The sequence below is a fragment of the Salvelinus fontinalis genome, chromosome 3 (genome assembly GCF_029448725.1).
Source record: "Salvelinus fontinalis isolate EN_2023a chromosome 3, ASM2944872v1, whole genome shotgun sequence".
NCBI lineage: Eukaryota > Metazoa > Chordata > Actinopteri > Salmoniformes > Salmonidae > Salvelinus > Salvelinus fontinalis.
The window spans coordinates 44,186,435-44,204,848 of record NC_074667.1 but is presented as its reverse complement, the minus strand read 5'-3'; the positions used below and the strand labels follow the sequence as shown (position 1 = coordinate 44,204,848).

Below are 18,414 nucleotides of genomic sequence, written 5' to 3'. Positions count from 1 at the left end.
CGTTTCAGTTGCAGGTGATGGAAGGGGTTAGTTGTACTGCTGCTTTTCGTAGCAATTGTCTTTCGACACATTTTGCACAGGCCATTCGTTTCCCTGAACATCAGACCTCTTAATGTGTGAAAGTTAAATATTTTAAAAAAATATTTTTTTTGAATTTCGCGGCACTGGTTTTTCAGTGGGGGGGGGGGGGGGGGGTGCCGCTAGCGCCACGCTGATCCTAGACAGGTTAAACCCGAATTACTTCCATATTACTGAAAAAATATTGCTGCCCTTTTTGGGGATGATTTCATCCTCATGAGAGGCTGAGCTGGCTTCCTCACTTTCCATTTTAGTGGAAGTTTTACCGCCGCTACACTTCTCCAGCGTGGTTACAATTTGTGAAAGACTGTTTAGGGTTGTGATTGGTGGATAACCTCTGTGCACGTGTTGCATGCAATTGGGACATGATTCGGCATTGGGCTGACAGAGAAGAGACAGGGAGATGCTGCATTTGTAAAACGTTAATACATTATAACAGAACGTTGATTCTTGCGATGCAGGCATTTTCCATATCGCTCTAAAACATAAACTTGAATATATCGAAAAAAACTCAATTTATCACCCAGCCCTAATTCAAAGGCAGTTTTCTTAAAAGTGAGTTTACAAGTTGATCAACTTTCAATGCAGAATTACTTTCCCATGTTGTAGCTCTCTACTTTTAACCAATGTAAAAAACACAATTTCAAATTTTGCTACATAAGAGCGAATCCAGGTTGTGAGTCACAAATGAAAAAAATGTAAATGTAATATTGGGTTTTATTATTGGCACAAAGCTTGTTTTTCCCTTTGCCGCCAGAAAATAGTTGATTCGTTGTACTTTTCTGACTATGGTGATACTATTTACTGTATGGGCAAGCTTCAAGCGCTACACTGAAGGCTCTTGACTATGTGTGTCATGCAGCAATTAATTTTGTCACCAATCAGAGACGTCTAACTCCCCATTGTGATCTTTACAGTGATGTCGGGTGAACATCACTAGCAACACGCAGGCTCAAACACTGGTTCATTCTCATTTTAGGAAAACTGCCATTTTATCTATCCTATCCTCTAGCTCGAAATTAAAACTAATTTAAGCTCAGATCTCAATCTTGTTTTAAGCTAACAGTCCCAAAAATGAGAACCAAGCATGGAAAAAAGGTCCTTTTTATTAATCAGCCTTCTGGTCTTAGAATTCCCTCCAAGCCAACCTTAAATTCCAGGACCTGGTGTCCCTTGAGCAGTTTGTTTTCTGTTGTATTTGTGCTGATGCCCGTGTCTCACATTGTTATATTTTTAGTCCCCCGTCCCCACAGGAGGCCTTTTGCCTCGGGCCAAGCCATCATTGTAAATAAGACTGTTCTTAATTGACTTGCCTGGTTAAATAAATAAAAAAGAATACTGAAGGTCTATTGTTTCAGAGGTACAAATTCAACATATTTTAAACAACCTTTGTCTATGTTGAAAATTGGTTACCATTATGACATGATCTTGTGGTTGAAATTGCACCCTCAAAACAACTGTTTATGTTGATGACTCTTTGTAAATCCAATGTATTTTACAAATAGATTCCACGTCACGATACGTTGAAAAATGACTGTATGTTGAAACAACGCCTAGTGGGAGGGAGCTGAGTCTGTCTAGATGGGTCCTAGAGGGCCTTATCCAGCTGATTTATCCATGTGCTTCATGGGGATTACCCAATAAAATGCCCACTCTTCCCAGAAAGGAGGGGGAACCAAAACATTTTGCTTTAAGATTAACAGACAATTTATTTTCTGAGGCAAGGTTTTTCACAGAAAGTGTTCCTCTTAAAACCAGCAAAATTCCAACAAGTCCAGGGACTGTGGCACTTTTGTCTGCCAGTGCAATTTGCTTCACTCGTAAAAAAAAAACATCTGTAGTCTTATTTCTCCCACACTCTGGTATATACCATTTTAATGGCTTTTTGAGCATAAGTGAACTCTGGAACCCCAAAGAACTTTGGGTGCATTTGTAAACAACAGTTGTTCCGTCGCAGCTGTAAACAGCTAGCTAGCTAACTTAGTATAGTTGTTTTCTTAAGTGTATTTGAAGGTGAGATGGTCCTTTACGTCTGGGGACGAATCTATTTTAGAAAATGTAAGTTCATAGAAGCATTGCAGCGCGCTGCATTGTCTGCATGGATAGTAATGGGTAAGTTGTGGCAGCTGAGTTATACTGTCGGTGGCATAGGAGGTGAAAGGGGTGTGACTGTAGCAGAGGTGAGCTGCAAGTGAGTTCTAGTAGCCACTGTGATGTTACCCCCCTGAGACTTCAAGTAGTGTCTCCTCCTGTCTATCATGAATGTATCTATATTTTAATACTTTAAGCATCTCAGCTGCGGGAGGATCTCCTCATGCAATTTTGCCCTTATTTGCTTCATTCTGCTACACTCACTGTCATCCTTCTCCAGTGGTTAGCATGCTAGCTACAAGTGTCATTTAATTAGGGTTTGCATCCCGGCCCGCTCAGCCATACAGGGATGGAACTCATACATTACATGGCTACTCTGCAGCCCATGTAAAAGTGACCATTTACTGTGGTCACTCTACAGGGTATTTTCTCTTGCCTCCACTATCCGTGCTCTACCCTTTTGGTTACAGTAGAAGTTATATTATTTATGGCATGCATGCCCAATGCAGACATATGATGGGATTAGTATTAGCCTTGTGGGCATGTCCAATGCACTTGTATATGTGGCTTGTACATTGTTAACATTTTGTTAATATGTTTTCTCCATATGAAATGATACTATAAGAAATAGGAAAAGTACTCACACATCTGAGAAGTTATGTGTGTGGGAATCATTTGCTAATAACTTGAAAGAAAATAAAAGGCTGATACTGGCAAGATCAGTGTGTGGGTTTTTCTTTTTTATTCGACAATTAATGAGGCTAACCATGTTGAAGGATACCAGGTTTGACTTCTACAGCTACTGTACATGCCCCCATGAATTGGATTAGTGCAAGCCCTATCCTTGTAATGACGGTAGACCTTAAGGATAACATGCACAGGAGAGAGACATTATTAGCAATTATACAACGGGTGGGCCTAACCCTGAATGCTGATTGGTTAAAACCGCATACCAGCCGGTGTCTATTCCAAAAATTACCACCGGCTAAATCTATGACGTTAAAATGCCTATTTACTCTGTTCCATCTGACTGCACAATCCACTGTCTCATCAGACAAGCAATTTATAAACTTGATCTCCACTATAAAAAGCATCTAGACATTATCTCCCTTTTATCTCACTAACATTGCCATTTTCAACTGCGGAGATTTGTAACATTATGGGAAAATCCTAACAAATCAGCCAAGACCTCAGATAAAAAATTGTAGACCTCCACAACTCTGGTTCATCCTTGGGAGCAATTTCCAAACGTCTGAAGGTACCACGTTCATCTGTACAAACAATAGTACGCAAGCATAAACACCATGGGACTAAGCAGCCGTCATACCACTCAGGAAGGAGACACGTTCTGTCTCCTAGAGATGAACGTACTTGGTGCGAAAAGTGCAAATCAATCCCAGAACAACAGCAAAGGACCTTGTGAAGATGCTGGAGGAAACAGGTGCAAACGTATCTATATCCACAGTAAAAAAGTCCTATATCGACATAACCTGAAAGGCCGCTCTGCAAGGAAGAAGCCACTGCTCCAAAACCGCCATAAAAAAGTCAGACTACGGTTTGCAGCTGCACATGGGGACAAAGATCGTACTTTTTGGAGAAATGTCCTCTGGTCTGAGGAAACAAAAATATAACTGTTTGACCATAATGCCCATCTTAAGTTTGGAGGGAAAAAAGCATGTGCGAGCAAGGAGGCCTACAAACCTGACTCAGTTACACCAGCTCTGTCAGGAGGAATGGACCAAAATTCATCCAATTAATTGTGGGAAGCTTGTGGAAGGCTATCTGAAACATTTGACCCAAGTTTAAATTGTTTAAGGCAATGCTACCAAATACTAATTGAGTGTATGCAAACTTCTTACCCACTGGGAACGTGATGAAAGAAATAAAAGCTGAAATAAGCCATTCTCTGTACTATTATTGTGACATTTCACATTCTTAAAATAAAGTGGTTCTAACTGACCTAAAACAGGGAATTTTTACTAGGATTAAATGTCAGGATTTGTGAAAAACTGAGTTTAAATGTATTTGGCTAAGGTGTATATAAACTTCCGACTTCAACTGTATACAAAGAAATGTCAATTGAAAAAAGGTAAATTCAGCTAGTTTGCAGTCTTTCCAGCTTCAGTTTGAAGTGTTTGTGTTAGTGGTGTTATTGGCTAGCTCATCTGAACAACAGTGTCCTGATGAGTGAGCACATTTTCTATGTCAGGCGAAATCGCACCTCATTTGCTCAATGTTATGGATGTATCCAAATAAATGTCTCTAGAAAACAGTTTAAACAAATGCAATTGCAGCTACTTTGCTGTTATTCTGGCTGCACTTTTAGACGTGACTAAGTTAGCCGTAGTTGGCTAGCTAAAAAGCAAGGGATCAGAATGTTGCCAGCCAGTATGGCAATGGAACATTTAGAGCAAACGGCTGGGTCGTGTCCATAGATACAGAACAAAAATACTGAATGTCTGGGTTGCATCCTGTCGGCTTGGGTAGCAACCCTAGATTTGTATCCGGACTATATCTTGTGGAAGGATGAAATAGTATGAATAAATTCATGACAATAAAATTTTGAATGAAAATATGTCAATCATTATTTGAATATGTTTGTAACCCGTTGTAAAAACAAATTGATAATGCCCTCGAAGCCGGTGTTTGGAGGATATATTGGCACTGTTTGCCGGCCCTCAAGTTCATCTCAGGCCTAACAACACCCTGTGCCAATATATGCTCCAAACATCGGCTTCAAGGGCATTAACACTTAAATATCACGATCATGAGGGTGTGCAGAATGGAATATTTTAAGGTTAATTTGACTTAATTTCAAAATAATAAAGTTTACATAAAGTTGCAATTTGTTTGCTTCATGTTATGTATCATCCTGGTGCAATTAATATGCAGTTTACAATTATCACCACAAGGTTATGCTAGCTACATTTAGTTTAGTTATAATGTTGGCTGCCGTGAGAAAAATGCATCTATCTAACATTAGCTGGCTAACAAGGTAAGTTCATCTTTCTCTACCTTCATATCACACTAGTGATATGGTTATTTGCTGTGCTAGCCATATATAACACCACCAGAGCAAACAGATAATCAACAGGAAATAAACATTGTCTGATGATTTTGTTTAGTGGATCTGATAGCAACAAGTCAATGTGTGTATATAACTAGTTTGTTCTGTTTTTTGGTTGGATCAAGAAATACGAACTTGTCATTTTGTGCTAGCTAGCCAACTTTTTATTACATTTTTTATTTAACCTTTATTTAACTTGGCAAGTCAGTTAAAAACAAATACTTATTTACAATGACGGTGGGTTAACTGCCTTGTTCAGCTGCAGAACGACAGATTTTTAACTTGTCAGCTCAGGGATTCAATCTAGCAACATTTCAGTTACTGGCCCAACGCTCTGACCACTAGGCTACCTGCCACCCCAACTAGCTAGCTAGCAATTATGGGGCTCTTTAGCGCCAGATGTTTACTGGGGAACCTCTAGTGGGTGCATATAGAACTTATTGTTTTGACAGTTGAAAAGCTCTATACTAAATGAAACTGACGGGTCAGTTTGCATGGCAACACTTGTTTTTGTAGAGAAAAACTATTTGTATCCTTTTCATTGCCACATGTTTTGTACTTTTGATTAATAGATGTGAACAACCCTGAGGCCACTACAAATGTAATATTACAGAGGATATATTTGTATCAAAAGGTGTCATGGTTAATGTTTTTTTTTTAAATACTCCTGTGTGCACATGTGTGTTTGTGTGCATGCATGCATGTATGTATATGTGTGCCTGTAAACTGTGCATGTGTAAGTCACTCACCCAGAGATAGCCTTGAGGTAGCGAGGTGCTCGCTGCAGAGTAGCCCAGCAAAGCACACTGCACCGGATTGTGAAGGGCAGCTTCAAGCTGTAAGGGATACAAAACAAATATTAAGTAACCATAAATATTACATGTTGTTTTGTTCATTTAGATAATTCAATATTCATCATCCCCATATGGTTGAGCTACTGTTGCTCTTATAGTGGGAGACGGATCTATATCTGTCTCGGCTTATAGAGGTTAGTAGGAGGATTAGACTCATCCATGACATAGTGTAGGCCCGTTTCTCAGTGGTGTGGGGTCAGTTCACATGTTCCATTATCAACAAGTGTTACCATGTTCAGCAGCTCTAAGTTGTCAAATGAGGTGTTTTTAGATTTAAATAAACAGCTGTCTAAAAAAGACACTCATTTCATATTGGTAACATCCTTTCAAGCAGTGCTCACAGCACAATTCTCCTACTGACAAACTGACAGTACGGCATTGGGAAATTGCACCAGGCATCGGAAATAGTTTGGGACCCACTGTTTCGAAAGTCGAAATAAACAAATACACGGATGTAGGCTTTTCATTTGTCAATCGTAATAGTGAAGTCCTGTTACGAAGGCCTTTCATGACTGTCTAATAGTTAGATTGGGCTAAAATAACTGGCCAGAGTTTGAACAATGGTCTCCATAGCTCTTACGGTTATAATGGAACCCCTGCCGTTTCACTGCTGTCTAGATCTATCCTACCAACTGCCCACAGCCCTTTGTAGCTTCTGTTTCCCAACACCCCTTCAAATACAATAAATGTACATGTATTTGGTTTGTGCTACTTGCGCCCTCACAAGTGAAAGACCACAGCTAGTACCTGGGACCTGCAGAGCACTTACAGCCAATCTGTTTTCTGTTACTCCTGAGTGAAGCTTTTTTGGGGGGTGTTTGAATAGATGTTGAAAGAGCCACTTTAGCATCAACACATTTTCTATTACCTAAAAGGTTGTAAAGTTATAGTATACATGGAGGAGTGTGAAATGAAATGGCTCCTACCTGAGATTTCCTGAGGGTCTAGAGTAGACAATAACAGACCAGTCCAGAGTTGGAGCGGTATGAATGGCTGCAATGAAAAGCCAATGACTGGCTAGCACAGCTCTCAGATCCATGATTCAGTTGTAAAAGTATAGAAATAGACATCCAGAGAATAATAGCAACAACAGCAGTCTTAGGCTTGGAGGCTTTCAGTGTTGGCCAATGAATTGCTGCTTCTATCCCTTAGTGTCCCCATGAGAAACAGCACTGTGAGCATTTATTTATTTTTAATTTAACCTTTATTTTAACAGAGAAGACATGAGACCTAGGTCTCCTTTACAAATGCCCATCTGTCCAGACACGCAGCCTCCCTGACTAACACCATGGCCGTGAGGGTATGTTTGTTATTGTGTATGTGTGTAAGTGGTGATGCTGGGCCATGTGGCAGACGGAACATCTAATTGTGTGGTGCTAGGGTGAGGATAAGGCTCAGCCGGGTCAGCTATCGATGCTGCACGCCTTTTACTGTTGTCCCCAAGGCAGCAAACATAAATCATGGATAATTTATAACATTAATTTGCTAAGTCCCTCCCTCTCTCCCTGGCAGGGTCTGTTTGTAAACACAAACACATCCCCAGAAAAATTATGTCGGCCAGATGACTGCTTCTGCCCATCTGTCCTCCACACTCCCTCTGTCTCTCTACATCTATTCACATTCATCATGCAGATGCACTGTCTCTCTCTCTCTCCATCAATTTTTTGCTCTCCCTCACACTTTGTCTTCTCTCTCTGCTTAAAGAGCCCATGTGAGCTATTTCTCTCTCATTCTGTCTCTCCCTCTCTCTCCCTCTCGGCTAGCCATCCCTTAAGAGGAGTGAGCTGTTTTTTGATTGGTAATTAAACAGCAGTCATAATAGGGCCCCATATGGAAGCCCTGAGGTTAGGAGGAAGAGGCTGGTAGCTGAACCAGAGGGACAGCAGCAGTAGCGATGGGATGCTGGTGGTTTTGTGGGCTGCAGACGGTGGGTTTTATCAGTCACCGGAGACAGCTAGCCTTCGCGGGCAATCTTCACAGACGGCAATTGCTTTGTCTGTTAGCACTCTCTGGAGAAAGTCAGCTAATACTAAAGGGATCCCTACTCTATCAGAACTGTCCCTCTATATATACCCTTCCTGTCCCAGGTATACTGTATATATACACACATGTAGCTAGGACCTCGACCGAATGGCATTAAATGCTCCCAGCAAGATAGATTGCCCACCGCTGAAGTGTACACTCAATAATATAAATGACAAATCAAAATACCTTAAAAATAATGCTGGTAGGTGTAAACAAATCAAGCTGTATAAACACCAGTTCAACCTAAAATGAGCATTGAAAGGTACAGAGGCCACGTGTGGTTTTGAGCGATGCACACGCCACTGAGGTTGCCAATACTGATAAGGAACCATTTAAAAATCATTGTGATACAAGATTCCGCTAAGGTAATTGCCAATCAGAAGAGGAGATCCAAGTTGGAGGGGGAGGATGGAGGGAGGATGTAGGGAGGCAGGTAAGCCAGATCGAATGTTATTTTTGACGGAGGACTTTGGGGAATGGGTGAAAGAGATGGAGGGGATTTAAAAAAAAAATGTAACCTTTATTTAACTAGGCAAGTCAGTTAAGAACAAATTCTTATTTACAATGACGGCCTAGGAACAGTGGGTTAACTGCCTTGTTCAGGGGCAGAACGACAACTTTTTACCTTGTCAGCTCTGGGATTCAATCTAGCAACCTTTCGGTTACTGGCCCAATGCTCTAACCACTAGGCTACCTAGTGATCAGCAGGTGAGCTAATTAAATTGAGGTTTGTTGATGGAATGAGAGGGCGGTCTCCCAGCTGTAGGTTCCCAATAACCCAACTCCCGACACTGGGTTCGTCCCACCCATTACCCCAAGGGGGCGCCAGCCCATATGCCGCCTCTAGGTGGCCACTATGGTTAGTGTAGGCCATAGCCTGCATTGCAGCATGCTGGAAGACAGGGGAAAGAGCTATAGCTGTAGATGTTCCTACATACATCATCAGGGACTGGCCTCCCCCCTATAATAGTCACCATTCATGTTTTAGCTTACATCAATGGCAGCCAGAGAGTAATATGCATTAGCACCTGCAGTCAAATCCCAAAAGCTGGCCTTTGATTGAAGGTATTGTCACTGGTAACAGTCCACAATAGAACCATGTTTTATACTATTTATACAGTTGGCATGTGTTGTCAGGCTTTTGTCTCTGGTTCCACAAGAGAGGGATGACTTACTGAGGGAAACACAGGTGGAGGTGTTATGTTCCTGTGCAACTGCTGTGAAATCTATGCTCCACTGTGTCTAAATTTACCACACATTAGATGTGTGACGATCGCTGTGCGCACTTCTACGAGGCACATGCATCGAACCCACTGGAGGTTTGTAACGTTATCAATGAGTAGTCACACTGCAGCAAGCAGGCATTGCATTGTCTGGCTCCATTCTTTCTTGTGTAATGGATTCTCTATTGGATAGTGTGCTGTATTACCAATTGTGGGACTCATTCTGGAGTGTGATTCCTGAGCTTACAGTTTGGGCCTGCCCAGCAGAGAATTGTGAGTTTGTTTGCAGATGTATTATATTTTAAGCTCAGAATTACAATAACAAAACCGGCCAAGAAAAAGCAACCCAATGGAGTTAGGTATAATACACCCAAGGCAACGCTCCTCACGTCACCTCCCTTCCCCTCTCCTGGTCAATTCCACATAGCAACAATCACACGCACTAACAGGCACTAATAGAAAACTTCTGCTGTTTATTAACTGATAATTGACTGGCTCCGGCACTCGCACCCAATTGCATTTAATCAATAGAGTAGCAGTCAGTTAAAGCCCACACACAGTCAGTGTCAGTATGTGTAGAGACCCTCTCTTAGACAGCTTTCAGTCTAAGCAGCACATGGCACTGCCACCAAAGGGACAGCCCTGTGTTTGCTTGTTAGTTGTTGTTCAATATCCTCCAGTGAATCTAACCCAGAAGGATGGCTGGATCAAAGTTAAGACACTCTGCTCATGTTATCATTTCATGATCTGGATGTCATCCAGTGATTTAAATCAAATGAGCGTCAACCACCTTCTGCGCTTGCAGCCCTCTATTACTCCGAATATTCAAAGTTATTGAAAGACTATGATTAAACCATCTGCAGCAGTAGGAATGGATTGAATAGGGTGCAGCTGCTTTCTGTTTTAACTCTATATTGTCCTGCAGCTAAGCTCACAGTGTGGTTAAAGCTCTGGGATAAACATACAGATATCAGCTTATTATTAAGTCTGGCCAAGGATGTCTGCTTCAATTTAATAAGTATTGTCTGTAAAGTAAAGATTTGGTATCTCCTTTGGCTGTTCCACAGATCAGATCAGGTAATAAGTGGAATGAAGTGGAAGAATAGTTTTGCATATATCTGCTCTGAGTGTGGCCTGACATTGTCAGGAAATCACAAACTGATATTCGTGACTCAACACAGATTTGTCTGTTCCACGTGTCCTTCTCAGCTGCTCGCTGAGCAATAGCAGCACGTCCGGCCAATGTGATGCACATTCTGCATGTCGCTCTCTCCAACTTCCCTGGAGGAAAGCGATGGACTGTCCGTCGAATAATGGGTTTCAAAAGAGGACCACGGGACAAGAGTTCTCTGTGGCGTCAATCGCCTCCCTCCATCTATCCCTGCCAGGCACACATCTATCTGCATGAGGCCCAGTTGTGCTAGGCTATGGTGATCTCTGCCCACCTATAAGATCCTGGAGGGATCCTGGATGGCACCGAACAGGAGGCACAGGGTGTGTGGCAGAGGCTTTTTAATCCTCCTGATCAGATGGCATGGAACTCAGAACAAAGGATCCTCTGGTACCCACTGAGACAAAAACAGGGGGACGTGGACACAGTTGCCAGGCCGTCTCTACATAGGATCAAGGAGTAATATCTTGGGTTTCAAATTTCCCCTGCCATCCTTGGAACCCATTCTATTGTGGCCAGATTGGCTCAACAAAACAGAAATTCAATGCAAGACTCTCTCAAAAATATTAATCAGTTTTCTGCTTTTGTAAGGTAAGACTTGATTCATTTGCTCACCCACTTTTCTGGACAGTAAGAAAATCAAGCCAACTTCTGGCAACAGGGAAGAACTATTACATTATGGAATATGAACACGGTAGTCAATTAGCCACTATGTGCTCAAAAGAGGGTGCCCTTTTGTTTTGTCTTACAGTTTTCTACATGGAGGTAGCTAGTGTTCTTGTAAGACCTGGCAGTGGGCCATGTATTGTTCCGGTAGAGGGGAGACTGACAGAGTAATTAGTAGAGAAGAACAGAGAGAAGGAGAGAACAAACTGAGAGAAAGACAGAACAAACCAACAGAACAAACACACTGGAACATTCAGAACAAGGTAGAACAGGGTGGGATGCAGAACTCATTTGCTTTCTCTTCAGTGATGCAGGGATTTCATATTCTGGCACATTAGAGTATCCTTTTATATCATACAAAAGGAGGAATGTTTACATCAGCAGGCTAACATTTAGCCCATCTACTGTGTTCCCCTCCTGGTTGTACAATTTGTCTGTGCACTATCTTGACAGGAACAGAGTGAAGTGAGACACTGGTTCAGGGGTGGAGGGGGGTGGGGGACGGGAGCGGCCCTCCCCTCTCCAAGGCATTGCTAGAGAACGTATGATTCACAGTAATTAGTATGTTAACTGTCACAACGACGGATCAGCCCCTTTGCAGATGACCTCGCAGTCAAGCAGTGCAATGGCTCAGGCTGCCCCTGCATCTGAACACTAGCACCACACTGCCCTCTGTTGGTATGGAGAGCAGTAGAAAAGACAAGAGAAGACATGGATGGAAGCCAGACTGAAAGAGCTTTAAGCAAGGAAAAACAGAGGGTTGTGAAAACCTTTTAAATACCATGGTAATCACACAAACAACTCATAATGATGTCGACATAATTCAGAGGCCTGAAAGGATGATAATGTAAAGCACGTGATTAATCCTGTCTTCATACATATTTCATTACCATAATTTAGGTATATTTCAAATAAAACTCATACTTCATCAGTGCTTTTTGAGTTTACCTCTGAAGTCCCTACAAATCGGCACAGCACTAACACTACTCACAGGAGAGATAGACCAATCTACACAGCAGAAGGCTGAGGTGGGCTGAGTTTGTGCTGACTATCACCATCAATATAAAACATTATCTTGGCTCAATACGCTTGGCATCTGATAGTCTTTAGTGCTGACATAAAGAGATCCACAAAGATGAGAGCTAGGCCACTGTCTACACTACACCTTGGTGAAGATGTTGGAATAGACAACTCACAGTGAGTTGTTTTCTCTAAATGCCATAAGTTTGCCCTGACCCTGTAGTGAGTGTGTCTTTGATGAGGAGTATTAAGCAGTATGAGATTGTGTGCTGTCACTGTGTCCCCGCGATGGTGACAAGGTGGACTGAAGCAGTTTTTCTTTTGCTGAGCCCAGCAGCCCCGCAGCATTGACCAGGAGGCCTGGCCGTATCAGTCCAGGCGACACGTCTGCTGTGATCCAGCTAGCACAGAGAAATCAGATTGACACTTCCTCCTGCATCCCTATAATCCTCCCTCCGAGGGCCTGTCGCCTTGCCCCGTTTGAACTGTGAGGATGAGCAGCGGCAGTCTGTTTGTGTGGAGAGATCAGTTCTCCTCTGATGCTGGGTGACACGCCAGGAGAGAGGAGAATGAGATGAATAAACAAGCAGCAGATTAGGGCTGTTTGAAATGAACCCTCCTTCACCAAAAATCTATAGCCCTCCTAATGAATCACACCACTCCTGTGAGACAGGGGAGCTGGGGAGGTTACGGCTTTAGCAATTAATAAAGCAAAGCCTTGATGAGAGCTGGGGAACATGGCTGTGGGGACAGTGTGTACTTTCCAAACAGACAGGCTCAGGCACTTTTGCACCCTGCTGTTTGTGTGTTTGTGTTTGCCAGAGGGATAGCGCTGCAGACTAGAAAGGGAGCCTGCTACGCCCCAGCGGATCTGTGTCAAGGAAGAGCTTTTAATCCATGCTGTGGCATCTGTTCCCCACAAATCAGAGAGGAGGATGATATCTGCTGCTCAGAAAATAAAAGAACGACCTTTGTGAAGAAACGAGGAAGAGAGCGATTGCATAAGGTGTCATCTTGATGACTTTACCCAAAACCATGTTGGGGAGAGAGAGAAAAATCAACATACGGATGTTGCATCATCAGGGAAAAGGCTTTCTCCTTTTCCATTTTTCTCCCTCTTTTTTGATCCATATTTCATGGGCACGACGTCTACAGTGTGGTGAGCAACACACATACAGCCTTCCAATCGAGCCACCTTTGTCACCAACGCCATAACAGCTTTAAGTCAGTATTGTCGTAAAATAGGCAGTTCTTTCAAACCCAACAAAGCTATAAATAGACTCCAACACTTACAGCCTGAGACCAGTGATGATGGCCCCTCTACAAACTCCTCTCCAGCACTGAATCACTCCTTTAGGGCCAGTCGTAGAACACGCCACTGCCTGCTCTCTTATCCCTACCATCAGCAGGAAAGATGGATGAGACGGAGAGCGGGAGGGACATGCACAGCAAGCAGCACAAACACGCACAACAAGTCCAGCGCAGAGACCCCAGTGACCATGTTCAATGTTTCTCCACTGCAATCAATGAAGGGAACAAAGGAGATGGTCTCGCCATGACGTCTATTTAATGGATTTAAAAAACAAATAACAGTGACCTTGCTTAGCGAGGCTAGTGATCTCTGTGAACTAATTGAGTGTATTAGGCCGAGATGCAAGCCAGTCAGTCTCTGTTCCGAGACACAGGAGATAATCCTCTCAAAAAAAGAGAAAAAGAAGGCTAACCCTGATGTAGCCCAAACCCTTTTTCCAGCTTGTCATTCTCCACTTCAAAGCCTACATGATGAAATCCCCAAAAGTAGTATAAGAGCTCTACTGCTGCATACCAGCCATCCCCAGCTTCTTTCCTTCTCCTAATGCCTCATAAACGGAATATGGTAACATTTATTTTCTTTGTGGTCTTGGATCTGTGAGAGCCCTACGAGGCGCTGAGGATGTGGCCTTTTCAGTCTGGAGGATACATGGCGGGTTTCTGCTGTGTAAAGACAGGTTCATTAGAGACACACACACACACATGCTCACATACACACACACATACAAAGTTCTCAATGGAGCTGCTATATGATACACTCTAGGATAGTGGGGATCATCATCATTGCATCCGCTCCATTAGTCCGGCCTTGGAGCGTCTGAGTGTGACATATGCTAGATGGAATGGAAATGGGTGGCCTTGAAAACACAGCAGACCACGTCCCTGTGACATTCAGATGCCTACTAAGGACGGAGATTGGAGGAGAGTGAAGTGGTGGAAGGAGAGCTGGGCCCTGGCTGGGGGATTCAAGCTGAGCACCACAGACTGTAAGCCAACTAAAATTATTTTACCACCCAGCACTTAGACACAGGCAACAGCCTACGGCCAGCTCCTTGGGCATTTTGAAACAGCCATCTCTTTCACTCCTCAGTATTAGTTAAATGAACTTCAAGTTCACATGGTTGGTGAGGTGGGCAATGGGATAGAGGTATGGTGTCCTAATAACATAATATATTCTACAAAGACCTGATTTCAACATACAGTACAGTTTAAAGTTTGAGGAATTGCATGGTTGAGAGATTATAATTAATTCCAAGCACAACAAAGGGCTACAGGATGTGCTACATTAGCTTCTGCTTATGTGCCTCAGAAGTGGGGCAAACTATGCCTGATAGACTGGGTCTCGTATGTGTGTGAGTGTGTGCGTGCATGTGCGTTTGTGTCAGTCAATCCCTACTGATCTCCCTCAACAGAGACTTGTGATAAGGGTTATCTCCGGTGCCTAACGAGTCTGCCCAGCAGCCCTCTCCATCTCCCAGTGAGCAGAGTCCAGAGCGCACAGCAGTGATCAGTTGGCAGAGCTCCCTCAGGTGACCCGCGCTCTGCTCGATGTTCATGCTACGCTGCTTTAGAACTTTATTTTCTGTTGGAAACGGCTCTGGCTCCTTCAGCCACATCTCTTTTTTTTTCTCGCCCTCACTGTAAGTCAGACTGCCAAGTGAGGCTGCCAACACTGGAGAAAGAGATGTTGGGAGCTTTGGCACGTATAGGAGTGTGCTTCCCAGTGGTAGTGCAACGGCTGAGCTGGAGAGAGAAGAGAGAGAGAGACAGAAAGGGGGGGACGGAGTGAGAGAAAGAGAGTGAGAGAAAGAGAGGGAGAAAGAATGAGAGAGAGGTAGGGATAGAAAAAGAGAGGGGGGAGGGGTCTGTTGTTGAGTTAAGCCCCTAATCACAGGCTGTTCTGCATGGAAGACTTAGTCACTCCCTTTAATGCCACCTTCTTTTGGTTAAAGAGAAAACACATTCAGCTTGCCTCTTCCAGCCCCCTGTTCCCACATGCGCTCCAGCAACAGCTAATGTGAACACAGACGCACAGTGCAGGCACACACGCATGCATAAACACATACATTTCAGAAACTCACCCGCACTTTCATGTAAACACAAACACAACAACAACAATGTCTCTCATCCCGAGAAAATGATTCGCTATCAGGCAATTTTGTGGTCAGCTCATATGACAGACATGGTTTCCATGCCCTTTGGTTGGCATGCTCAGGTGTCTCATTTGTTTGTGTTAGGAAAAGAGAATGTGGGCAAATCCTCTGAGGCGGTGTGGTCCTGCTGGCTCCAAATCCATTAATTGCCTTGGCTCACTCTCTCAGCAGGTGTACCAGACATTAGTAGAAGAATCCAGAAGCTCCATGCGATCCTTTGGGAACGTTCTAAAACCCACAATAATACAGAGGGATGTTTGTCTCCTCCAGACTCCACTGTTCCAGCTGCCGAGGACCCCCCTTGCTCCGTTGCCCATATGGCTTCCAGACAGACTATTGGGTTGTGTGGGATCTTAATCTAATGTCAGAACATTGATTTATGCTTAGGTGTCCCATAGCCATTAAGGTAATTGCATGATCACTTTATAACGTCCTCCCCTGGTGGCCATGGTAATTTGGCATCCCCCACCCACCTTGCACTGCAAGCCCCGTAACCACATTATAGCTGAAAATGTAGTCAGAAATATCATCTTCCAGCCACTGCAAATTGATTTGATACCTTTTTGACTGAGTCCTGAAAACCTTTTAGTCCATCTCTTACAGTTTGCCAGTTGAATTATGTGAGGCTCCCAACTCTTAACAGGCTCTATTAATCGCCACTTTCTAGCCAGCGTTGCTGGGGAATGTACTGTTCCAAGACTCTAGGACCATTGGAGTGAGATCCTCCCTGAGATGGTGTATTTTTAGCTCCTGGGGTGCAGCAGCAAGTACTCTTTGATTACCCGTCAATGGGAAAAGACTGTGTTTAACTGCACTGCAATGTAGCACAGTAGACATGACCCTCATTCTCTGCTTGTAGATGCTGTGATTATTGATTGAGTGGTGATGTCGATGGGTTGCGGCCATTCTGTTAAGCCATACAGTGTATCTCCGTTCATGTCTGAGAAACAATCCTTAAAACTATTGAAGACCGCACACTAGTCTGTTTAACTAGACGACTTGAGCCGAGCAAAGAGGCTTTTGAAGCTGGAACTCACCTTCCTGTCCGAGGATTTGGTGGCGAAGACAGGCACACGGCAGGTGAGTAAAGGCCAAAATGGTGCCATGGTCTTCCCTTCATCTTCTGCACAGAACCATCCTGGTGTGTTCTCCTCTCCTAGAAGAAAAGGATGACAGGTTTTACTTCCACTCAATTATATGTTGTTAATGGCCTAAATAACTATATTTTTCTGCAGTTAAGCAAAATGGGCTCTTTAGGACCCACTCCAATAAGCATTCACTTCCTATGCTTCTTAAAAATATGCAATACCTGAACAAAGTGGGCACGGGTCTATTTTCTTGTTTCAGAAACAAAGTGTAACACAATGAATTGGCTTCAGGTATGAAATATAAGTATGTAGGATAATTAGCATTGTGTGTGTGTAATCAGCCAGAGGCAGGGAGAGATGGGGCCAGGTACAACCCACGCGTAGCAGCCCCACGCTAGGCCTCAACACTGATTAAGGTACTGGTAATGAGCCTTTATGAGATTCAAAACAACAGTAAGATTCCACCACAGCAGGAGAAAGGCATCTGCCGGATTGTAGTTAATAAAGAAGAGAATTTGGCTTGTGCACGCCGTCTGAATACCTTGAAGCCACTATGCACCCCCTCACCAGGCACAACGCAGATCTGCCAACATTCCTCCATTAAGTCATTTAGTAACTGTCAATTGCAACTAACTAAAACACAATTTTGTGTGCAATCAAACAGCTTGTTTTAATTTACTCCCTGTGTCTTGTGCATAACTGCATACATCAATATGTAATAAGCCACAGAAATACCGAGTTGCTGTTTCCAAAGCGTTAACATCCCAGTGTAGCCTAAACTCCTCATTTGGTTTGAGATGTGCGACCAGTTCATTTGACAGGCATGGTTGTTTACTTGTTGTTTGGCTGTTGCAGTGCAGGTAGGAATACAGCAGACTTAAGGGCCAATTAGTTGAGTTTGGTCTCCACAAATCATAACATTTCAGATGGTTTCTCTTAACAGGACTGGTACACAAAAAGAGGGAGTCAATTTGCAGGTGATATACTACCTCAGGATGTTGCACTGCTTTTAAACCCTTATTCTGCTTTTCTAAAGATAATTAGATAAACTGGGTTCGAGCCCTGAATGCTGATTGGCTGACAGCCGTGATATATCAGACCGTATACCACAGATATGACAAAAACCTTTTACTGCTCTAATTACGTTGGTAACCAGTTTATAATAGCAATAAGGCACCTCGGGGGTTTGTGGTATATGGCCAGTATACCAAGGCTAAGGGCTGTATCCAGGCATGCCGCATTGCGTCATGCGTAAGAACAGCCCTTAGCCATGGCATATTGGCCATATACCACACCCCTTTGTGCCTTATTGCCTAAATATACAGTACCAGTCAAAAGTTTAGACACACCTACTCATTCCAGGGTTTTTCTTTATTTTTACCATTTTCTACATTGTAGAATAATAGTGAAGACATCACAACTATGAAATAACACATATGGAATCATGCCGTAACCAAAAAAGTGTTAAACAAATCAAAACATATTTTATATTTGAGTAGCCACACGTTGCCTTGATGACAGCTTTGCACACTCTTGGCATTTTCTCAACCAGCTTCATGAGATAGTCACCTGGAATGCATTTCAATAAACAGAAGGGCCTTGTTAAAAGTACATTTGTGGAATTTCTTTCCTTCTTAATGCATTTGAGCCCATCAATTGTTTGGTGA

General features: G+C 43.1%; 1 protein-coding gene across 12 annotated transcripts in view; it reads right to left on the bottom strand.

Moving 5' to 3' along the window:
- The window catches only part of LOC129849912 (chromodomain-helicase-DNA-binding protein 5-like), a 196,710-nt gene that overhangs the window by 39,486 nt on the left and 138,810 nt on the right, over positions 1 to 18,414 (bottom strand). For 11 of the 12 annotated variants that reach the window (XM_055916640.1, XM_055916606.1, XM_055916600.1 and 8 more), the window contains 2 exons: positions 16,697 to 16,815; positions 5,986 to 6,072 (listed from right to left, as the gene is read on the bottom strand). In XM_055916640.1, coding sequence (XP_055772615.1) covers positions 5,986 to 6,072; positions 16,697 to 16,815 — 206 coding nt within the window. Of the gene's footprint in view, positions 1 to 5,985; positions 6,073 to 11,891; positions 15,250 to 16,696; positions 16,816 to 18,414 lie in introns of those variants that run through there. The other variant, XM_055916641.1, reaches the window with a different exon arrangement.